Source organism: Tachysurus vachellii, chromosome 9, assembly GCF_030014155.1.
Source record: "Tachysurus vachellii isolate PV-2020 chromosome 9, HZAU_Pvac_v1, whole genome shotgun sequence".
NCBI classification, from domain to species: Eukaryota; Metazoa; Chordata; class Actinopteri; order Siluriformes; family Bagridae; genus Tachysurus; species Tachysurus vachellii.
Genome location: NC_083468.1, coordinates 2252056 through 2274264, shown reverse-complemented (window position 1 = coordinate 2274264; position 22209 = coordinate 2252056). Strand labels below are relative to the sequence as shown.

The window sequence follows — 22209 nt, the reverse complement described above, 5'->3', positions numbered from 1 at the left end:
TGTGCGTGCCCATAAAGAGCAAGGGATAATGGGAAAGGAATGTGTGCCGGTGCTGGAGGAGCTCCATGGAGCCTGAACACAAACCGCAACACACAAAAAAGCAGGCACACAAATCAGGCTCTGGGCCCGCACTCATACTCCCTCTCCCCCTCTTGCTTTCTTTCTCTCTTCCTGTGCCGACCTACTGGAGTCGGCTGTTGATGTTGGCCGCTTGCCCCTTTCGGAAGAAGCTTGCACTGTTCCCTCCCTTCGTTCTCCCTCTCTCACAGTCAGTTGCTGGGGTAAATAGTGATGACTTGACGTTGCCTGTGGAAAAAAATCCCAGTGTCCTTTATAGAGCATCTTCTACAACCCCAGATTGTTTCTATACACATGCAAAAAACAACCAAATAACACGCATACAGTACAAACACTAGACTTGACGTAATTTCCATAAAGTGACAGGTAGCATTTAGTCGTGTCCCAAATGTAAAACCTCAGGGACGATGTGTGAGAGACATTTAGACTAGATGCTGTTAATTAGTGGTATAGTAAAGATGCTTGGGAAACAATTCAAAAGAAGTGTGTTTTCTATTCTATATCACAACAGATGCTTCACTCCGTTCCCATGTGATTGTCTTTTTAACATACTACAGTATGTCCACATCTGACCGTTCACTCGCGCTTACTGTATATAAAAGGAAAAATCCAAGCCTGTTAACCACGTAGTCATCGTTGGACGTGAAGACACATTGCCCCTGGCTGTCCCACCACAACTATAACACTCTCAAAAGTGTTGGATGGGTAAGAAGTCACTCTCAGGTGACATATCTCAGGTGTCATCGGGCATCAAGGCAGGATACACCCTGGACGGAGTGCCAACCCATCACAGGGCACACACACACACACTCATTCACTCACGCACTCACACACTACGGACAATTTTCCAGAGACACCAATCAACCTACCATGCATGTCTTTGGACCGGGGGAGGAAACCGGAGTACCCGGAGGAAACCCCCGAGGCACGGGGAGAACATGCAAACTCCACACACACAAGGTGGAGACGGGAATCGAACCCCCAACCCTGGAGGTGTGAGGAGAACGTGCTAACCACTAAGCCACGTTTTTTTTTTTTTTTGGAGCGTTGGTGTATTTGTGATCGCTAAAATTGATTATGCTACTTTCTGTTACAAGTTTTTTTATTCTTGAGAAAGGGTTTATATGATTAATGCACTGGTGCATTATTAAAAAATAACATCTCCCTCCGGCCTGCTTGGCTCTAATCCCTGTACCAGAAAGGCTCTCATTCCAATGAGAGGTCATGCAAAGAACCCAAAAGGTACCGTGCTTCACCACTTCTGTGTTGGCAATCGGTCCTGCGTACGGACACAAGAATCGTGAAAATGCCAAATCCCAAAGAACACGGAGAAAGCCATCATGAAATAATGTTCAAAGAAATTCAGTGTACTTTAATACTGAGCCTCGAGGGCCACTTTGACACGCTTGAGGGAAGAAGAAGGTGAGAAAACTCTTCATCCATCAAACTCGATCGATTCCATTGGCTTAACATTCTGAACGGTTCTAAACAACGAGTCTATGTTAAACGAGATCTCCAGGCTGTAACTAAAACCCGGAGCCGTACACTACGCTGCACGAGTAATCAAATATGTTAGAGTGTCATAATGAAAAAAGCAAAGCAACACTGCCTTAAATCATCTTTAACCTGATCTGACAAGTTTCCTTTCGTCATCTGGAATAATTTTTCTTTTGATTTCTGCTGTTTTGCAAAAGAGACAAAATGAATCTCATAACTACCAGCAGTTTAACGCAGATGCGTATGATCCCAGACTTTAATGGAAATAGAAGATAAGAAGGCTGGTGAGTGAAATACTGAAGCCACAAACTCTCTTGGCATTGCAGAGCAGACTGTGAGGTCTATAGACACGTTTAGAGTCACTCTGGAGTTCCTTTCACCATGTGAACATGATATAATGGTCATATAAATTTTAGGTCTCTCTCTAGCAAGAATATAGAGATAGTTGTCTTTTACTGTAGCATTCATAATATTTTACTGCCTTCCTACACATATTTATATCTTCCTTTTATGTACAGTAGGTTCGAATTGGGATTCGGCTCCATCGTGTATTACTCAAGAAGAAAAAGAAAAGCAAAATCAGGGAACACATACTCAGTTATACTAAATCCTTATGTCTATAATATATATTATTACCATCGTCACCATCGTCCCTGTCATCATCATCATCACCATCAGAATCACACTCACTCACTCTCACAATCTTCTACTGCTTATCCGAACTACCTCGGGTCACGGGGAGCCTGTGCCTATCTCAGGCGTCATCGGGCATCAAGGTAGGATACACCCTGGACGGAGTGCCAACCCATCACAGGGCACACACACACTCTCATTCACTCACACACTCACACACTACGGACAATTTTCCAGAGATTCCAATCAACCTACCATGCATGTCTTTGGACCGGGGGAGGAAACCGGAGTACCCGGAGGAAACCCCCGAGGCACGGGGAGAACATGCAAACTCCACACACACAAGGCAGAGGCGGGAATCGAACCCCCAACCCTGGAGGTGTGAGACGAACGTGCTAACCACTAAGCCACCGTGTCCCCTTCATCAGAATCATGCAGCATCAAAACACTGCATTGGTAATCATACATTATAAAATCCCTCTGCTCTTCCCATAGACATCTGTTCAAAATCAAAACGAATACATAAAAAGCATAACGTTATTTCATCCTTCCTATTGTTCAAACCCAGTGGACCAGAGAGGTTTTTTTTTCTTGGTGAGGAAGCAAAGTTGTAACCTGTATGACCTGCCAGTTGCTGCTCCATTACAAACCACTCACACATCCCCACAATGTCAACACTTTCACTGCAGACGTACACTTCCAAACCTTCACCCACACACACGTATAGAAAAAAATCTAAACATCTCAAGACTAAGCTTCATACCCTTTGTCCCTTCGTATCTTCATCACGTTCAAGATAGAATCTAAAGCAGCAGCCGTGGGGATATAAGTTTAAGAGCTAACCCCAAAACCCACTTGATGGAGACAAAAACATTTGGCTGCAGTAAAGAGTCTTTTTCAGTTTCTGTGCTCTATTCAGGGCTGTGCTCATAGCAGGACACAAAAGACAAAAGCTGCCAGGCTGAGCTTCTCATAGGAAATGTGGGAGGGAGGGAGGGAGGGAGAGAGAGAAGGAGACAGAAGAGAGAGCCAGCTGGGAAAGGCCAATCAGCCAAGTTTAGTCCAACACAGTGACATCAGTAGTAGCACACTGCCATCATGAGTTCTGTCTCTGGCCAACACAAGGTCATATCCAACAGAAATGAAAGCTGGAATCTGTAGACTTTCTTGTAATGTGTTACGACCTACAAGCTGCTTGAGGTGCACAACTTCTTTTTCCTGTGCTTCTCTGGCTTGCTATCCTGAGTGCCACAAGGTCTTACTTGTGCCATCCTGAGCTCTACAAGCTCCTGAAGACTCTCTTTCTCTCATTCATTTTCTACCGCTTATCCGAACTACCTCGGGTCACGGGGAGCCTGTGCCTATCTCAGGCGTCATTGGGCATCAAGGCAGTATACACCCTGGACGGAGTGCCAACCCATCGCAGGGCACACACACACTCTCATTCACTCACGCAATCACACACTACGGACAATTTTCCAGAGATGCCAATCAACCTACCTTGCATGTCTTTGGACCGGGGGAGGAAACCGGAGTACCTGGAGGAAACCCCCGAGGCACGGGGAGAACATGCAAACTCCACACACACAAGGTGGAGGCGGGAATCGAACCCCCAACCCTGGAGGTGTGAGGTGAACGTGCTAACCACTAAGCCACCGTGACCCCCTCCTGAAGACTCATACATCTCTAATAAGTTTAAAAAGCTCCTGAGTTCTAGAAGGTCTGCTAATTAAATGGTTTACCATCCTAAAGTATAAAAGCTAATATCCCTGTGGTCAATAATCCTCTACTTCCACAACCCTCTGACCTACCAGCTGATGTTTTCTTATTCTCCAGCCATCCTTTGACCTACTGTACCACCTTCCACTCCTGCCAATCTTAGACCTATATCACCTATTACTGTGATCCTGAGGTTCACAACTAGCTACTCCTACCATCCTGAGATCTACAGCCTCCTATTCCTGCTACTAAAAACCTTTATACTTTGCCATTTTGAGAACCACGAACTACAACTTCTTCCGCCATCAAGTTTGCAAGCTCCTACACCTCCTATTCTAAGGTCTACAAGCTATGGGTCTGGATGTCATAAGATGATCCACCTCCGATACATATTCCAAAGGACACACCACCCATTCCTTTCATATCAAGATCCACTCTACCACCTACAGTACCCCTGCCAGATCCTATTCTTTCCATCCTAATGTCTAAAACCTGTGCCTGGTCCTCCTGAAGTGAATGAATTCCAACTCCGACTCCTACCCTCCTGATGTCCACACCACCTATTCCTGCTAATCTGAAGCCCAAAATCTCTTATTCTTTCATTTGAAGATCCAAAGATCCTTAGGTTCCTACATCTGCCAACTTGGGTCTACTCTTGCCATCTGATGCCGTCCAGATCTTAGTCCAGAATCCATGAATCCAACAATCTCCTGCCTTTACCACCACATTGAATTCTAAGGCCTTTTCTTTCTTATTCCTTCCATCCTGAGCTTCAGAAATCGTACCTACATTCGCATAGAACTGCTAACTCTCAGAAACACTCATGTGTACCATCACGTTGTGTGATATGACAATGGTGTAAACATACGTTAAGTGTAATAACTGCGACTTATACGATGAAACACCTACAGTTTCATACAAAACCATTCTTTTTATACTTGGTAATGAATTACACAGTTAAACCCTACATCTTTTTAAATCTCTCCTCTCTCACACCTCGTTAAATCTGTCACTTTCTAATATGAGCTCAGATTCAAACAAGCTTCTATGATGGCTTTACAACCTGTGCAATTAGTGTTAAATTCCATACTATGGTGTTTGAATAGCTCTCTCTCTCTCTCTCTCTCTCTCTCTCTCTCTCACTCAATCACACACACACACACACACACACACACACACACACACACACACACACACACAGACATCCTCTCTATCATCCTTCATCTGGCTCATGCGGCTATATGAACCTAATAAAACGGGGCTTATAAAAAGGGGAGATAAAGTGAACAGCAGTGGGTCTTGCCACAGTCTCCAGTTTTATTTCCCCTCATCTCTTTGTCTGCGCTTCTCCAGTATGATGTCTTATTCTCCAATCCCTCATTCCTGGAGCCTGTTAAAAAAAAACTAACAGCATACGGGAATCAGATTTTATACATGTTAATGCGTTTCAATCTCAGTAGGCCTGCTCCTGTAGATCCTATAGTTCACTGTAAAATCAGCTCTATTTATTCATTCATTCATTCATTCATTCATTTTCTACCGCCTATACAAACTACCTCGGGTCATGGGGAGGCGTCTCAGGCGTCATCGAGGCATCAAGGCAGGATACACCCTGGACGGAGTGCCAACCCATCACAGGGCACACACACACACTCTCATTCACTCACGCAATCACACACTACGGACAATTTTCCAGAGATGCCAATCAACCTACCATGCATGTCTTTGGACCGGGGGAGGAAACCGGAGTACCCGGAGGAAACCCCTGAGGCACGGGGAGAACATGCAAACTCTACACACACAAGGCGGAGGTGGGAACCCCCAACCCTGGAGGTGTGAGGCGAACGTGCTAACCACTAAGCCACCGTGACCCCCTAATATCATACAAAAGTTTAATATTAATATTAGACTTATATTTAAATGTGTTTGTATTTATCCCCAATGAACAAGCCTGAGGTGACTGAGGTGACTGAGGTGAGGAAAAACTCCATTAGATGGAAGAGGAAGGAACCTTGAAAGGAACCAGAATCAAAGGGGAACCTCATCCTCATATGGGTGACACTGGAGGGTGTGATTATAAATATACAGTCTGACAAATGTGTATTGATGAGGAGGTTGTTGTCCTCAAAGACCACATAGAGTTGGTAACTTCTCTTTGAATGTCTGAAATCTTCAAACAGAATCCAACTGGAGCCGGAACAATCTCTAGATGCATCAGGATCCTCACAGAGTTGGGCTCTTGTGTCTCAATGAAGGTCTGAAATCTTCATGAAGCCAAACAAGAGCTGGTACAATTTCTAGATGCCTAGGGATGAATAGAAAAAGAGAAGCAAGTGGAAAGGAATTAGCGTAGCTGCTGTTCATGATATTAACCAGCACTAGATAATAATGTCTGACTAAAGAGATATGTCTTTAATCTACATTGATACTGGGAGAGTGTGTCAGAGGAACGTGTAGGAATTTCAGTAACTTTAATTTGTGCTCCAGCCCAAACTTCAATGAGTAATCGGACAGACTAAAATAATCATAAGTTACGTCGTCATTTCAAACACTCGGTTGGAATTTCACTCCAGTTAAGGACGCTGTAGGTTTCCGACTCTTTTGAAATCGTCCTTCTCGCTGTTACCTTTGCACATTTTGACTCGATATCATTCTGGAAAATATTTTTCAGGAGAGAAAAAAGTTTCTTGAAATTTAGCTAACTGTGTTATCGTGGATTTGCTGCCACCTTGAGGTGAAAAGAAAGATTGCACCCTTTGTACATGACATTCTAAAGGCCTGTCGGTCTGTCCTGGTTCGGGTTTAGAACATCCCTGGCGTGGGATTTCCAAAAATATGTACAGGACAGTGAAATGTAAACGGAACATGCTAACATACATGAAGAAAACTAAATTCCTATTACCTCAGTCTGAGTTCGAGGAATGTTTCTACTTACACAAGCTTGTTTCTACACGAGCCCTGAATCACAGTGATTCATGACATAAAACAGACTCTATAACAGAAACGATTACGGGCTTATTGTTAAAGGCTCTTTATTGTGTAATCTGACATGGTGAAGACATTTTATCGTACAACGTGTCATCGATTCCAGCCAAGATTTTATCAGGATCGTGTCGTACAGAGTGATGAGTACGGATCGCAAAAGACCACCGTCTTAAGTATGACTAAACAAAGACGATTATTTAGTGCATGCTGAAGATTTCAGTAAAACCACAATACACACTCACACACACACACACACACACACACACACACTCACTCTGTATGTGCCAAACTAGCAGGACAGTTCTGGACCAGGTCTGTCTCTTTCTCTCTCTCTGCAAGACTTTCCGAAACGCCAGACTACTGGGGCTCCACAGCCAATTAGGAGTGTTTATTTAGGGCGCGGGGGCTCTGAAGCGAAGGGAAACTTTTCATCTGAGTAGCAGTGGAAACATCATGCAGGATTCCCATTCCCTCACACACACACACACACACACACACACACACACACTTGTAAGGCTGGTTTGGCAGCACACTAAGAGACAAGGGGAGATTATTAGATGGGCGGAGGAAAGGACAAAAATGAAGGAGTGATGGAGAGGCCATTTCACAGCAGGATGAACAGAACAGGAAGAAAGATGGCGAAGCAGTGAAACATAATACATTAAAGATCAATACACTGGCTGTGCTGTAGATCGTACGTGAAAGAGTTATAACAGTCCGTATGATGTTATTCACTTGCTCCAGTTAGTAATCACAGTGCGGTTGGATTCTAAAAGCTGATTGGTCAGAAGGCTGCGAATCACTGCACTCTTACTATTCATCGCTATAGTAACAGCTCGTTTACAGGAAACTCTATGGCAGATTTTAATAAAAATCTAAAAAAACCTTATAGTCATTTCCCGTTAGGAGACGTTCACCTAGCGTTTACGGAAGGAGTCTCCAGTGTCAGTACATTGCAGCAGTCAGTAAGAACAAAAGAGTTCACAGTTTACTTCTCTTTAGCATAAAGAGCTGTTTTCTTCAAGAGAGAGAAAAACAGAAATCTAGCTGAAATTACTTACACAAAATCAGGAAGAAACTTTTTTCTGTTATCTTCCGAAACATAAAAAGGTGCGATGTGTTCTTTAATAAATAAAAAATCTCAAGTGCTTCCTTTTTTTTAAATTTTAGTTTGGTTTGACCTTCAAGCACATTTAAACACAACTTTACTTAATGATTGATAAATAAGCTCCAAGGATCCAAAGGTTCAGGGTTTTATTGACGTGAATTAAATGTACACGAGCTATGAGACTGTGGTCACGTGAACAACCAAAGGAACAACCAGGATCGCCATCATCATATCTGCATATATTTGATTTTACACCGTGCCCCTTTGGGGGGCACGGTGGCTTAGTGGTTAGTACGTTCGCCTCACACCTCCAGGGTTGGGGGTTCGATTCCCACCTCCACCTTGTGTGTGTGGAGTTTGCATGTTCTCCCCGTGCCTCGGGGGTTTCCTCCGGGTACTCCGGTTTCCTCCCCCGGTCCAAAGACATGCAAGGTAGGTTGATTGGCATCTCTGGAAAATTGTTCGTAGTGTGTGATTGCGTGAGTGAATGAGAGTGTGTGTGTGTGTGCCCTGTGATGGGTTGGCACTCCGTCCAGGGTGTATCCTGCCTTGATGCCCGATGACGCCTGAGATAGGCACAGGCTCCCTGTGACCCGAGTTAGTTCGGATAAGCGGTAGAAAATGAGTGAGTGAGTGAGTGAGTGGATCCCCTTCCTGATCCACCCTCCCATTTTATCCAGGCTTGAGACCAGGAATCCAACCAGATCCTGCTGCTGGACCACCAGATATATATAATAATATTCAATCATGTCACAAAATCACATGCGGAGGACAAAAACACCTGAATTACACATGAAGAGCAGGAAAATATGAAGTTTGTGTCACTTTTCTCCATCACTTAGAAGAATCCACTTTTTTCTACATAAAACATTTAATCTCTCCTCCAGAAAGACACAACCGAAGAACATGGTTCTGGATTTGATATTTTTATTTGCAATTTTTTTAAATATGCAGAACAGTCAGAGAATGTCTGAGGTTCTTAAGAAGGTTAAGTAGAGCTGAATTTTAGGAGAGAACCTGTGAGTGGCTGACAGACGGAGGACACGAGGAGGCCGAGGAAATCGTTTTGGTGTGTCATTGACTTGTGAAAAGCTCTTTCACACACACTCTTAGAGTCTGTTACTGTTGGCACATCGACACTGACCGCATCGCCTGCCTTGACGCCAAACTATAAACACACACACACACACACACACACACACTCAAGTCCTCTTTCAAAGACCCACATACGAACCACAAAGCTGCTTAATGCTTTCACACACACACACACACACACACACACACACACACACTAGTTTCTGCACACACACCGTTTTTTTCCATTTCAGTTGCAAAAACACTTCCTGGTCCTTAACAAGAACCTAGAGAATTTTCTGATTGGTCAGAAGGTGTTAAGTTTCTATAACAACAACAGTTTGATTTTATTCATTCATTCATTTTCTACCGCTTATCCGAACTACCTCGGGTCACGGGGAGCCTGTGCCTATCTCAGGCGTCATCGGGCATCAAGGCAGGATACACCCTGGACGGAGTGCCAACCCATCACAGGGCACACACACACACACACACTCTCATTCACTCATACACTCACACACTACGGACAATTTTCCAGAGATGCCAATCAACCTACCATGCATGTCTTTGGACCGGGGGAGGAAACCGGAGTACCCGGAGGAAACCCCCGAGGCACGGGGAGAACATGCAAACTCCACACACACAAGGTGTGTGAATCCTGGAGGTGTGAGGCGAATGTACTAACCACTAAGCCACCGTGCCCCCTTGATTTTATTTATTTATTTATTTATTTTTTAATTGAAGCCATAAGAAATGAAATTGTCACCAGATGCCAAATTATTAAAATAATGCCAGTGTCTTCAGTTAAAGTAAACATACTCATGGTTTAAATGATGCAAGCCTTGGTTTGTTACAAGTTTCACTTAAGTTCTGTTTATTATTTTATTTATAGAAAATCCGGTCCGTGTGCTAAACACGCGTCTGACTAAAGTACTTCGTCAGTATAGTTTCATTTATGCAGAATTTCCTCGTATAAATTTACAGAACGGTTTTTAAAACCACCAAAAAAATACTTATTAAAGTCCATGAGAATAAAAACAGAGGTCATGATAATACTTACAAACGTGTCATTTTAGTCAAAAAATATATTGACCCTAGTGTATAAAATTATTTATAATGTTATGAGATTATTAAAAAAACAAAAGATATAACCGGAGATTTTAATAACGTATTTTTTTTTTATCTGGAATCTTAAGTAGCTTTGAGATTAAGAGTCAATAAGGTAAAAGGTTGAGAATTTAATATTTTAAGAAAAATATAAGTATAATATATAATTATATAAGTACAAATATAATAAAAGATTTTGATGTTTTGATGAGTTTTGCTGTTCTGAGAAACATTTGACATTTCGGCTTCTGAAAGAAATAAAAAAAAGAGAGAGAGAGAGAATGTATTATGATTAATCTCCTGTATGGTAGAAATAAAATACTATATAGTGGGTGGGGTTGATTTGAGAGGAGAAAAGAAAAGAAAAGAAATATGAAATGAAAAGTAAAGAAAAGAAAAGAAAAAAGATAATAGTCAAATCAAATTCAATTTCTGTTTTCAAAAATAAAAAATCTAAACAATTTCTGTTTTCTGTTGCCAGACATGGTACACACACACACACACATACACACACACATACACACACACATACACACACACCCCCACATACACACACACACACACACACACACACACACACACACATACACACACACCCCCACATACACACACACACACACACATACACACACACACACCCACATACACACCCACACATACACACACATACACACACACACATATACACACACACCCCCACATACACACACACACACACACACACACACACACACACACACACACACACACACACACACACACACACCCCCACACACACACACACACATATACACACACATATATACACACACACACACACACACACAGTACTAGAAGAAAACATCAGTGGTCATAAAGTGAGCAGTCAGAGCCAGACTCCAATCTGTGAGCTCTAATATTCTACAGTTCAGCTCTTAATTCATGACTCTAATGGACCTGCATGTTTTACTGATCACTGACACATAAAATAAATCTCTCTCGCTTTTTAATGTATTACACACGGCTTCCTGACGGCGTAATCGCTCCCACAGGGCTACAATACAGACTTGCTCTCTGCCTGACGCTCCACTTCAGCTGACTAAAATCGTATCACTTACTTCCATAAATCCCAGAAGATCTTTTTCTCTTCTCCCTCATACACTCGTGTTCATCACAGGGAAGGCCATTGATCACATCCCTAAACCTCAGCTCCTTTTTTGATGCATACTGAAATAAAACTAAATGTTGACTGACATCGTCATCAATCAGAAGCTCATGATAACAACAGCAACAAAACAGCACTTTAACAGTCAGTAAGTTTTAACGAGAAAATCTGCAGCGTAGAAGAGTTCGAGCTTTGTGGTTTCTCAGTAACTTCTTTAATCTCAGGAACTTCATGAGGAAATAAAGAAGATGTAGCGATGAAGAAAAAGCTGTTTATAACTGTTTAATAAATGAATTCATTTCCTGTGTGATTCGTATCATAGCACATGTAACTTCAAACAGATCATTATTGTTAAATTGCTGCAGTGAAAGACGTATAAAGACGTATCTTTCTTTCTTTCTTTCTTTCTTTCTTTCTTTCTTTCCTTCTTTCTTTCTTTCTTTCTTTCTTTCTTTCGTCCTTACCATTCTTTTCTTTTCTTTACTTTCTTTCTTATCATTTCTTTCTTTTTCTTTCTTTCTTATCATTTCTTTCTTTCTTTCTTTCTTTCTTTCTTTCTTTCTTTCTTTCTTTCTTTCGTCCTTACCATTCTTTTCTTTTCTTTCTTTCTTATCATTTCTTTCTTTCTTTCTTACTTTCGTTTTCTTTCTTTCTTTCTTTCTTTCTTTCTTTCTTTCTTTCTTTCTTTCTTTCTTTTTCTTTCCTTCTTTCTTTTCTTTTCTTTCTTTCTTATCATTCCTTTCTTTCTTTCTTTCTTTCTTTCTTTCTTTCTTTCTTTCTTTCTTTCTTTCTTTCTTTCTTTCTTTCTTTCTTTCTTTCACCCTTTTTACTAGTACACTGGTGTCCCAGAGGAATGGAACTGCTGATATATTCATAGAAAAGTATCACATCTAATATTATAGAGAAAAACAGACATAGTGATAAAACACGACAAAGTCCTGAGTGTCTACTTTCATATGAGCTTCATAATAACACCACTGTGGAGTGAGACATAACAGAGACATTGGAGGACAGTGTGAACTGCACGCAGAAAACAGTTTGAATAACTTTATTGCAGCTTCTGTGTCTCTATAAATGTACCTCGTTCCTAATCACATGTATCTCTCCAAACTTCTATAGTTTTAGTAGAAGCTTTGAATCTTTGGACATCATCACCACATTTTGTATCCGTGTGTTCGTGTCTCGTAGAATACGCCTGAGGTTTTGGCCTGTTTTGATCGTGTGTGTGTGTGTGTGTGTGTGTGTGTGTCTGGCCTGAGGCTTGTATTATGGTTGTGGTCTGGCAGGCATTCTCTCTCTCCTCATTTGTAAACACACACCTCCTCCATCACGGTCATCAGAGAGCCTCAGTCCTCACGTCAGGAAGCTCTGACCTCATCACATCCCCGACAGCGACATGGGAGAGGACGGATACAGAGAGACGGACAGGAAAGAACAGAAAACAAGCTACGCGGAGACGCCAGTGATGAATTACGATCTGCTGCCTGTCTCGTGAGTCAGGGAGAAGGTGAACGCTCTGATTAGAGAGTCTTACAGTAAAGAAAGAATTCTCACAGGCCTTTTCTTTACAGTAAAGAAAGAACTCTTGCTCTGGAATTAATGTCATGTTTCCCAGGGGAAAGAAATTGAAATAATATATGAATTATTTAGAATTATAACCTGATGTCCATCTGAACGTTTCTGATTCAGTGAAAGGTTCTTATGCAGTCTGTAAATATTTCAGCAATTTAAAGTTAAGCTTTTGAATTCTTTAACGTCCAACATATTTACAATGTCTATCATGTCTTTACATTACATGACATTTATCATGATAACGTTTTTGAAGGAAAGATCGCTGGACCAGATTGCTTACTATAATAAAATCTTTAACTTTCGTTTGATGGGGGATTTATCTTTCGTTTGATGGGGGATTGGCACGGTGGCTTAGTGGTTAGTACGTTCGCCTCACACCTCCAGGGTTGGGGGTTCGATTCCTGCCTCCACCTTGTGTGTGTGGAGTTTGCATGTTCTCCCTGTGCCTCGGGGGTTTCCTCCGGGTACTCCGGTTTCCTCCCCCGGTCCAAAGACATGCATGGTAGGTTGATTGGCATCTCTGGAAGATTGTCCGTAGCATGTGATTGCGTGAGTGAATGAGAGTGTGTGTGTGTGTGTGCCCTGTGATGGGTTGGCACTCCGTCAGGTTGTATCCTGCCTTGATGCCCGATGATGCCTGAGATAGGCACAGGCTCCCCGTGACCCGAGGTAGTTCGGATAAGTGGTACAAGATGAGTGAGTGAGAGAGAGGGATCAAAATTGAACATTTTTTATTGTTTATTTTTAGTGAGTATGCTCATTTGATTCACAAATAGGAGTCGACTCTTTTGTTCTTTTTGCCTACCTATTGCTTAAACTGAAGGCCTACTTTACCTAGTAAATTAAAGTTTAAACAGCATTTAGTAAGGAAAAGGAAAACAAAACAAAACAAACAAACAAAAAACCACCGCTAACTCTACAAAATACACATAAAAGGACTGATTCGAACCGAATTGATTCATCTACTTTAACAAGCTGAACAGAGTCGGCTCTCAGTAATCACCTGGAAGAACCGACTCAAAGAGTCGACTCTTTTGCGAATGACACATCATTCGTTTATACCTCAGGGATCCTCTGTTTCTTTTATTCTGCAGAGTTTATCACAACACTTCTCCTCAAGGGAAATTCAGCTCAGGTATCAAACCCTGATTACCGTCATTATTCAACACCCAAACCTATAAACATAAAAAGGGCAAAAGAATCATACACAACATAACCTACAGTAAAAAAAACAACACTGTGCACTAAACATGAATGCTTTTCTAAACGTTCATGGATTTACTAGAATGACTCTGCTGCCGTCTAGTGGCCAAGAAGAAAACCACGCAATATGACGAGTCGGTTTGTTGACATCTCCACAGCAACGGCTCATTTACATGTTCTTTAGCAAAGGAACCAACCTGAGAAAGAAAAGAATCGGGTTTTCATCCCACCATGACCTCTTCAATCTTCTCGAGGTATGGTTGAATTCATCTGACGCACAGATTAATCAGATTAAATGATTAGATAATAAACATGGGTCTTATATTTCACGTATATCTCACATGCTCATTTAGAATACACAGTGAAAACCAGGCCAAGTTTTTTACGAACCTTCTGTATTTGTCGGTTTTATCGCAATCTTTAAACTAGGATACTGTACAACGTATATAGAGAAGGTTTATATTTAATATTTATCAGTTATCATTGCAATTATTATTGTTATTATTATTCCGTGTGTAGAGGTAGCCGAGCTGAAGGTGTCGAGGTTCTCTTTGGGAGTGACGAGATCGGACAGGATTAGGAACGAGTACATCAGAGGGACAGGTCATGTTGGACGTTTGGGGGACAAAGTTACAGTAGGGAGACCAGATTAAGATGGTTTGGACATGTTCAGAGGAGGGAGAGTGAGTATACTGTATTGGTAGGAGAATGTTGGACATGGAGCTGCCAGGCAGGAGGCAAAGAAGAAGGCCAAAGAGAAGGTATACGGATGTAATTAATGAGGATAGGAAGCTAGTGGGTGCAAGTGTTGAGGATGCAGAAGATAGGGATAGGTGGAGAGAGATGATTCGCTGTGGAGACCACTGAAGGGAAAAGCCGAAAGAAGAAGAAGAAGGTTATTCTGTGTGTCTAATTGCTCTCTTTTAGGGCAAAAACAAACCCCAGTACGTTTAGCAGAAAGCAGTTTGTTATATCAGCCTGATAACATCATCTTACAGTGAAGCGTGATGGTGATAGCATCTCGGTTGCTTCTCTGACTAAACTCATACTCATGCAGTTAAATGGAAATGGAAATACTTCAAGGCACATGTTTTTCTATCGGACTTAATTTATTTTTTTATGTATTAGAGCTGAATGATTTACAGGACTATAAATAGTAAAACACAGGATTTTTATTTTCCTATAAGATTTCTATCACATTTCGCTTTTCCTCTTTATTTTCTGCTTTATTTTATTTTGTACTCGGTCGTATTTAATTGCGTTTTTGTTTTCAGAGACGCACAGCTGAAGAGTATGGAGTTGTCCATAAGCAACACTGAGAAGTACATGGGTCAGTTCTGCACACTGCTCGCTTCATACACGCGTAAAACCGCTAAACTGAGAGATAAAGCCGACTCGCTCGTCCAGCAGATGCAGGAATACGCCAGCACCGAAGGCCCCGAGTTCAGAATCTGCCTGAAGAACTTGTCCGAAGATTTGGCCATGGTGCAAGATTACAGACAGGCTGAAGTGAGAGGAAATGAAATTTCTACTGTCCAGTATCTGAAGCCACTACAGAAAATATATTAATATTAAAATGAATATAGGAGAATATAGAATTTCCAGAACACATGCCAATAGAATATTGATATAGCATATAGAAATGATATAAAAATTATATGTCGTGATTAAGGGGGCACGGTGGCTTAGTGGTTATCACGTTCGCCTCACACCTCCAGTTTCGGGGGTTCGATTCCCGCCTCCACCTTGTGTGTGTGGAGTTTGCATGTTCTCCCCGTGCCTCGGGGGTTTCCTCCGGGTACTCCGGTTTCCTCCCCCGGTCCAAAGACATGCATGGTAGGTTGATTGGCATCTCTGGAAAATTGTCCATAGTGTGTGATTGTGTGAGTGAATGAGAGTGTGTGTGTGTGCCCTGTGATGGGTTGGCACTCCGTCCAGGGTGTATCCTGCCTTGATGCCCGATGACGCCTGAGATAGGCACAGGCTCCCCGTGACCCGAGGTAGTTCGGATAAGCGGTAGAAGATGAGTGAATGAATGTCGTGAATAAAAACCTATATGATGTAGGAATATATAACTTTTAAATATATATTTATTTTTATACTTAATTAAATGTTGTTTTTTTTAACTACAGTCATGCAAATACAGTATTAAATATCTCTCTCACTCACTCATCTTCTACCGCTTATCCGAACTACCTCGGGTCACAGGGAGCCTGTGCCTATCTCAGGCGTCATCGGGCATCAAGGCAGGATACACCCTGGACGGAGTGCCAACCCATCACAGGGCACACACACACACTCTCATTCACTCACACAATCACACACTACGGACAATTTTCAAGAGATGCCAATCAACCTACCATGCATGTCTTTGGACCGGGGGAGGAAACCGGAGTACCCGGAGGAAACCCCCGAGGCACGGGGAGAACATGCAAACTCCACACACACAAGGTGGAGGCGGGAATCGAACCCCAACCCTGAAGGTGTGAGGCGAACGTGCTAACCACTAAGCCATCGTGCCCCCCATATTAAATATTTAATTTATTCAATAATAAATACATACAGTAAAAAAAAAATGGCCATTTTTAAATATTTGAAAATATACCAAAGAATAGTAATTGCTTGTTCTTGTGTGCCTGACGTTGTGTCTTTGTAGGTTGAGAGGCTGGAAACACGTGTCGTCTCCCCTTTAAAGGCTTACGGCAATATTGTGAAAACTAAACGAGTGAGTTAAATATCTGAAGTTTATTTATTACATTGACTACAAGCACTTGAGGATTGTTGGATATCTTTCAGTACAGTACACTGCCATGCATAAGTATTCACCCCCTCATCTTTTCCATGTTATGTAATATTTATAGAAGTTTGGGGAGCCGTAAGTTTGTAGCTTGGAAAAGTTCTCTACTCTCCCTTGGGGATAAAGCAGTACGTACAGTGGAAACTGGTTCACTCTTCATCTTACTCTGAAACATGGTGCTGGTAGCATAATGTGGACACTTAGAAGTTTTGTTTAACCAAATCCTGACTGACACTTTCCCAGAACAAACTCTGTGGTTTTTCAGAAACAGGTGTATTTTACGGTGGCCGAGAAGTGCAAAACAAATCCGAAAACAAATGAACAAATTCCAAAACACATTAACAAATCCGAAAACACAACGACATTTCAGACAACCCGGAAGCGGTTGTTATAGTTTGTGATTGGACAAGACACCTGTCACTCAAGGTATACATGAAGTTCAACAGTCTGCTGCAGGGAAAAGTTGGAATGGATGGATGGAATGGATTACTGTGGATTAATTCTGTTATTTTCTTATATTTAAACGGAGAACTTTACACATTACACATATGATTCCATACCTGTATATCTTGAGTGACAGGTGTCTTGTCCAATGATTGGTAAGTTTTCAAGAAAAAAAAAAAAAAATGATACACTACCGTTTCTGGGTTGTCTGACTTGTCGTTGTGTTTTCGGATTTGTTAATTTGTTTTGGGATTTGTTAATGTGTTTTCGGATTTGTTAATTTGTTTTCGGATTTGTTAATGTGTTTTCGGATTTGTTAATGTGTTTTCGGATTTGTTAATTTGTTTTCGAGTTTGTTAATGTGTTTTCGGATTTGTTAATTTGTTTTCGGATTTGTTAATGTGTTTTCGGATTTGTTAATGTGTTTTCGGATTTGTTAATGTGTTTTCGGATTTGTTCATTTGTTTTCGGATTTGTTAATTGTTTTTGCACTTTTCGGCCACCGTAGTATTTATATAACACTTTAACTGCACAAAGCTGGACTCCATTTGACTTCTGATGAAATTCCAATTAAATTGATTTCAATTTAATTTTAATTGTATTGGACTTTTAACAATAAAAAATGTCTCAAAAGCAGCTTTACAGAATATAAAATGCTTATGTAAATGTATAGAAATGTGTCCACGTTACTAATGAGCAAGCCTGAGGTATAAAAACTAAGGTATAAAAACTCCCTTAGAAGGTATGAGGAAGAAACATTGAGAGGAACCAGATTCAAAAGGGAACCTCATCCTCATTTGGGTGACACCAGAGATTGTGATTATAAATGATCTCCTTTCTACAATCATATACAGTCATTTGGAGCTCCTGAGCAACTCAAAATTTAGCTCATCATACAGTATGAGTTGATTATAGATTCAACACCGACTCGTTAGTCCCGAAGCCTTCAAATACATAGCGATGGAGATCCAGCATATGTAGAATGCTATTTTGTGGATTGATTAAGAGGATGTTCTCATGGGGATAGCAACTTATCTTCGAATGTCCAAAATCTTCATGAAGTGGAATCCAACTGGAGATCTCCAGATGCCTCAGGATCCTCTGGGCTTGGTCTCTTCTCTTTGAGGTTCTAAATCGGTCCCAATTTGTAACATCTGCATGTTTTTGATTTCCAGGCAGACTTGAAGAGGTTTAGTGTGGATCGTAACAGAGAGATAAAAGAGCTACAGAGGTTGGAAAAGATCCGTCTGAAGAACCCAGCAGACAGACAGGGCATCGTATCCTTCTCGAACAGACGCTAGATACTTTAATACAGACAGCTTGATAGCATTTATGTTTTTTCTTTAACACTATGTTTATTCTCCTTAATCCGTACAATCAGTCGCAGGTAAACAAGTTATGGGACATAATTTTAGTATTTAATAATCTTTTCACAATTACATCCATGGAAATTTCTACATACACACCAAAAAGCCAAAAAGTATTTGCTCCTCTTTTGATTTCTTCCAGTTCCTCATATTTGTCAAACTGAATGACTTTAGATCCTCGTACAAAATCTAATATAGGGCAAGAAGAACAGGAGAAAAAAAAATCATATCATTTAGTGAAGGTAATAGGTTATGACTGTAGTATCAGTATCACTGCTGAGAAAAGTAATTGTCCATCTAAACTTAATAACCGGTTGCACCACCTTTAGCAGCAACACCTGCAACCGAATCCCTCCGATAACTTGGGATCACATTAGATTCGATTAATTCTGCCCAGGCTGAAACAAACGTGCAGAAAGCGAGCAGCAACGCCAACAGGAGCTCCAGGCAAATGGAGGAAACCATCATTGACTTCCAGAGACAGAAACTATGCGATGTAAAGGTCAGTCAAGTTGTCCCCAGAACAACGTGCACAAAAAGATCAGCTCCGTCATCCGAGTTACACGATTACCTCATTCAAAATAAAAAAAATCTTATTTCAGAGGATCTTCACCGAATTCATCATGGTGGAGATGCTGTTCCATGCCAAAGCTCTGGAGGTTTATACACACACCTTCAACAACCTGGAAACTATGGACATTGACAAAGATCTAGAGGTGAAATAGAAGTGTTGTTTTAGATAGATAGATAGATAGATAGATAGATAGATAGATAGATAGATAGATAGATAGATAGATAGATAGATAGGTAGATAGATAGATAGATAGATAATTTAGTTAGTTAGATAGATAAAAGGACAGACAGAATGCATGATATATGGAAGGAGGCACGGATGGATGGATGGATGGATGGATGGATGGATTGTTGGATGGATGGATCTATAGACAACAGCATAGATGGATGGATGGATGGATGGGTAGGTGGATGGTTAGATAAGTGGACAGATAGATTAAATAATATATGAAAGAAAGAAAGGAAGGAAGGAAGGAATGAAGGAAAGAAGGAAGGAAGATTGATTGCTCATTGCAACATTGCTCTAATACAACAGCATAAAACAGAAAGACAAATAATTGAAAGAATCAAATGAGATCATTTTACTGAGATTGAATAAACATCACCTTTAAGTTCAGAGCTGATGTGCAGCTTTCTTTTCTTTGTGGCTTGCAGGAAGCACAACATCAGCAGATCGTTAATTAAATTAAACCTCAGAGTGCAAAAGCAAACAATTGATTTTTTTGTTAACCGGTTGGTTCCCTGTTATTAATGCTTATTGTTACATGGTTAAATTATCTACAGCATTAGAAACATCGATGTAGCAACGTGATAAAGATGATGATGATCTTTAGATGCTTCTTTAAGTAATCGATAACTGTTTCATTTTCATTTTTGCTCCAGTGATTAATGTTAAATGTCATCATATATTATACCACACCTTCCAGTTTTGAGCATGGTATTAGGTTATTGTGTCACTAAATCAAAGGACCAATCATATTTCAATATGCAAATGATTTATCTTCAATTTGTTTAGCAGGAAAATCGGAGAACGTGATCGAGGGAGGGGTTTATTTCATATGCAGAGCTTTTTAATTTGTAGATATTTTCGATCTGCTGATGAAGTGTAGACATTTTTGATCTGCTGTCTGTTTTGTCAAAAAAAAAAAAAAAAAAAAGAATATTGCATATTGAATATTGAATACTGAATTTTTTTTATCTCAATTTGTTCTCCAGTTTTTCAGGAATCAAATCCAGATTTCTGCTCCTCTTCTGGAAAACTCTGCTCTTATCGCCAGTCTTCCTCAATACCTGAGTCCAACTCCGTCTCCGCGCTACACGCTGACGCACCAGCCGAGCCTCTCCAACTCCACCCGCATCTCGGAGCAGCCCAAAAAGGTTCGTGAACTTAAGTAAATGTAGATAAAGGTGAAACATCATGACTTATGACTGCTTTCTATAATAAATGTGGACGAGCACACCTTAAGGTTTGTACATGGTCTTACAATTCGATATCTCTGCAGGGTTCCTCAAGGGTTCTCAGAAAAATTCTGAAGAAATGATCACTCCTAAAAATAAACATGTTGGAAAAGGTTCCTCAGAGCAGCGACTTAACTAAAAAGGGGTTTTCACACTGATGCCATAGAAGAACCATTTTTGGTTTTCTATGGAAGGACCTTTTAGTAAATGTTTGTTAATAAAAGAACCCATTTTCTTAGTGCCATGAAGTTTAGTGTCATGTATCTAAAACATTTGTATAGTCTAAAAAACTCATTAGAAAGAATCATTTGTGCAATGGAAACTTTTTAAAATGGATGTCAATGGAAGGTTCTTTATATGTTCTTCATATGTTCTTCATATGTTCTTCATAGTTTCCTAAAACATTCCATAACGAATGATTTGTTCCTTGATTTGTTCCTGAGTTATTTTTAAAGCTTTCCACCAAAAATGCCCTTCCACATGATAATATACGATATGACATTTTTTTTTATTTTTATTTCTTGCTAGAACCATTAATTAAAAGCTGCTTTCAAAAACCAACCCAAAAAAAGGTTCTTATATGGCATCACTGTAAAGAACTGACCAAATACATATCTTATTTTCACCTGGTTTGAGTGTAAATAATAGATTTTCATTCATAATTGACAAAGCACTGTGAATTCTCCATTCTGATTGGCTGATTCGTTTTTCATCGAAAAAAAGTCATGTGCTGTTATTGAATTATTTTAAATTAAAAATGGTATAAAAGGAAAATATGGCAAACCTGTAGTTTTAGGTGAGTCGAATGGTTTTCTGGTATGATGTACGATGATGTTTTCCGTTTGGCGGTCTCGCTTCTTCAGGCTCTGAGCAGAAAATTCCATAGACAGCAGGAGATAGATGAGGAGGAGGAAGAAGAGGAGGAGGAAGAGGAGGAGAGCTATGAATCGGAGGAAGACACGGAGCAGCCACAGACTTTCCGCCAATCCTACTCTGCTCAGTACACCACAACTCTCAGACAGAAATGAGAAATATATATATATACGTATATATTTATTTATATTTATTGGTCATGTGATACGGAGCACAATTTATAGATTTTGTAAATGATCTCAATTGGAAGAAAAACTAAATGTATAGCGCTGTTCACCTTGTACAACAATCTAATAATTCAGAACAAAAAATTAAAAAATAAAAATAAAAATAAATTATATATATAATATATATATTTATATATATATAAATAAACCTCACCAGATTAATAAAAAAATATAAAATATAGAATAGACTCCCTATAGAATATAGATTGTAAATAATAAACACGATAAACGTACTGTCCAATAGACCAATTAGTCATTTGGATTCTGTGACGATGTCAATAAATCTTTTTTTTTTTAATGATTAAAAGAAAAAGATTTTGGTTCTGTAAATGACCCAAAGTCAACAACTA

General features: G+C 40.3%; 1 protein-coding gene across 1 annotated transcript; it reads left to right on the top strand.

The window, feature by feature from the left end:
- Nucleotides 1–14241: 14241 nt before the first annotated feature.
- Nucleotides 14242–21927, top strand: LOC132851603 (CBY1-interacting BAR domain-containing protein 2-like). The gene is made up of 9 exons (XM_060878572.1): nucleotides 14242–14374; nucleotides 15395–15629; nucleotides 16777–16845; nucleotides 18537–18638; nucleotides 18743–18748; nucleotides 19126–19230; nucleotides 19331–19444; nucleotides 20517–20678; nucleotides 21623–21927. The coding sequence occupies exons 1-9, from the start codon at nucleotides 14352–14354 to the stop codon at nucleotides 21785–21787; spliced, it is 981 nt and encodes a 326-aa protein (XP_060734555.1). The 5' UTR covers nucleotides 14242–14351; the 3' UTR covers nucleotides 21788–21927.
- Nucleotides 21928–22209: the final 282 nt, after the last annotated feature.

Bases quoted from the DNA above. Each gene is read 5' to 3' on its own strand.
- LOC132851603 (XM_060878572.1), top strand. From the start codon at position 14,352: ATGACCTCTTCAATCTTCTCGAG. The intron at 16,846-18,536 runs GTGAGTTAAATA...TTTGATTTCCAG, and splicing joins ATATTGTGAAAACTAAACGA to GCAGACTTGAAGAGGTTTAG. The intron at 19,445-20,516 runs GTGAAATAGAAG...TTTGTTCTCCAG, and splicing joins ACATTGACAAAGATCTAGAG to TTTTTCAGGAATCAAATCCA.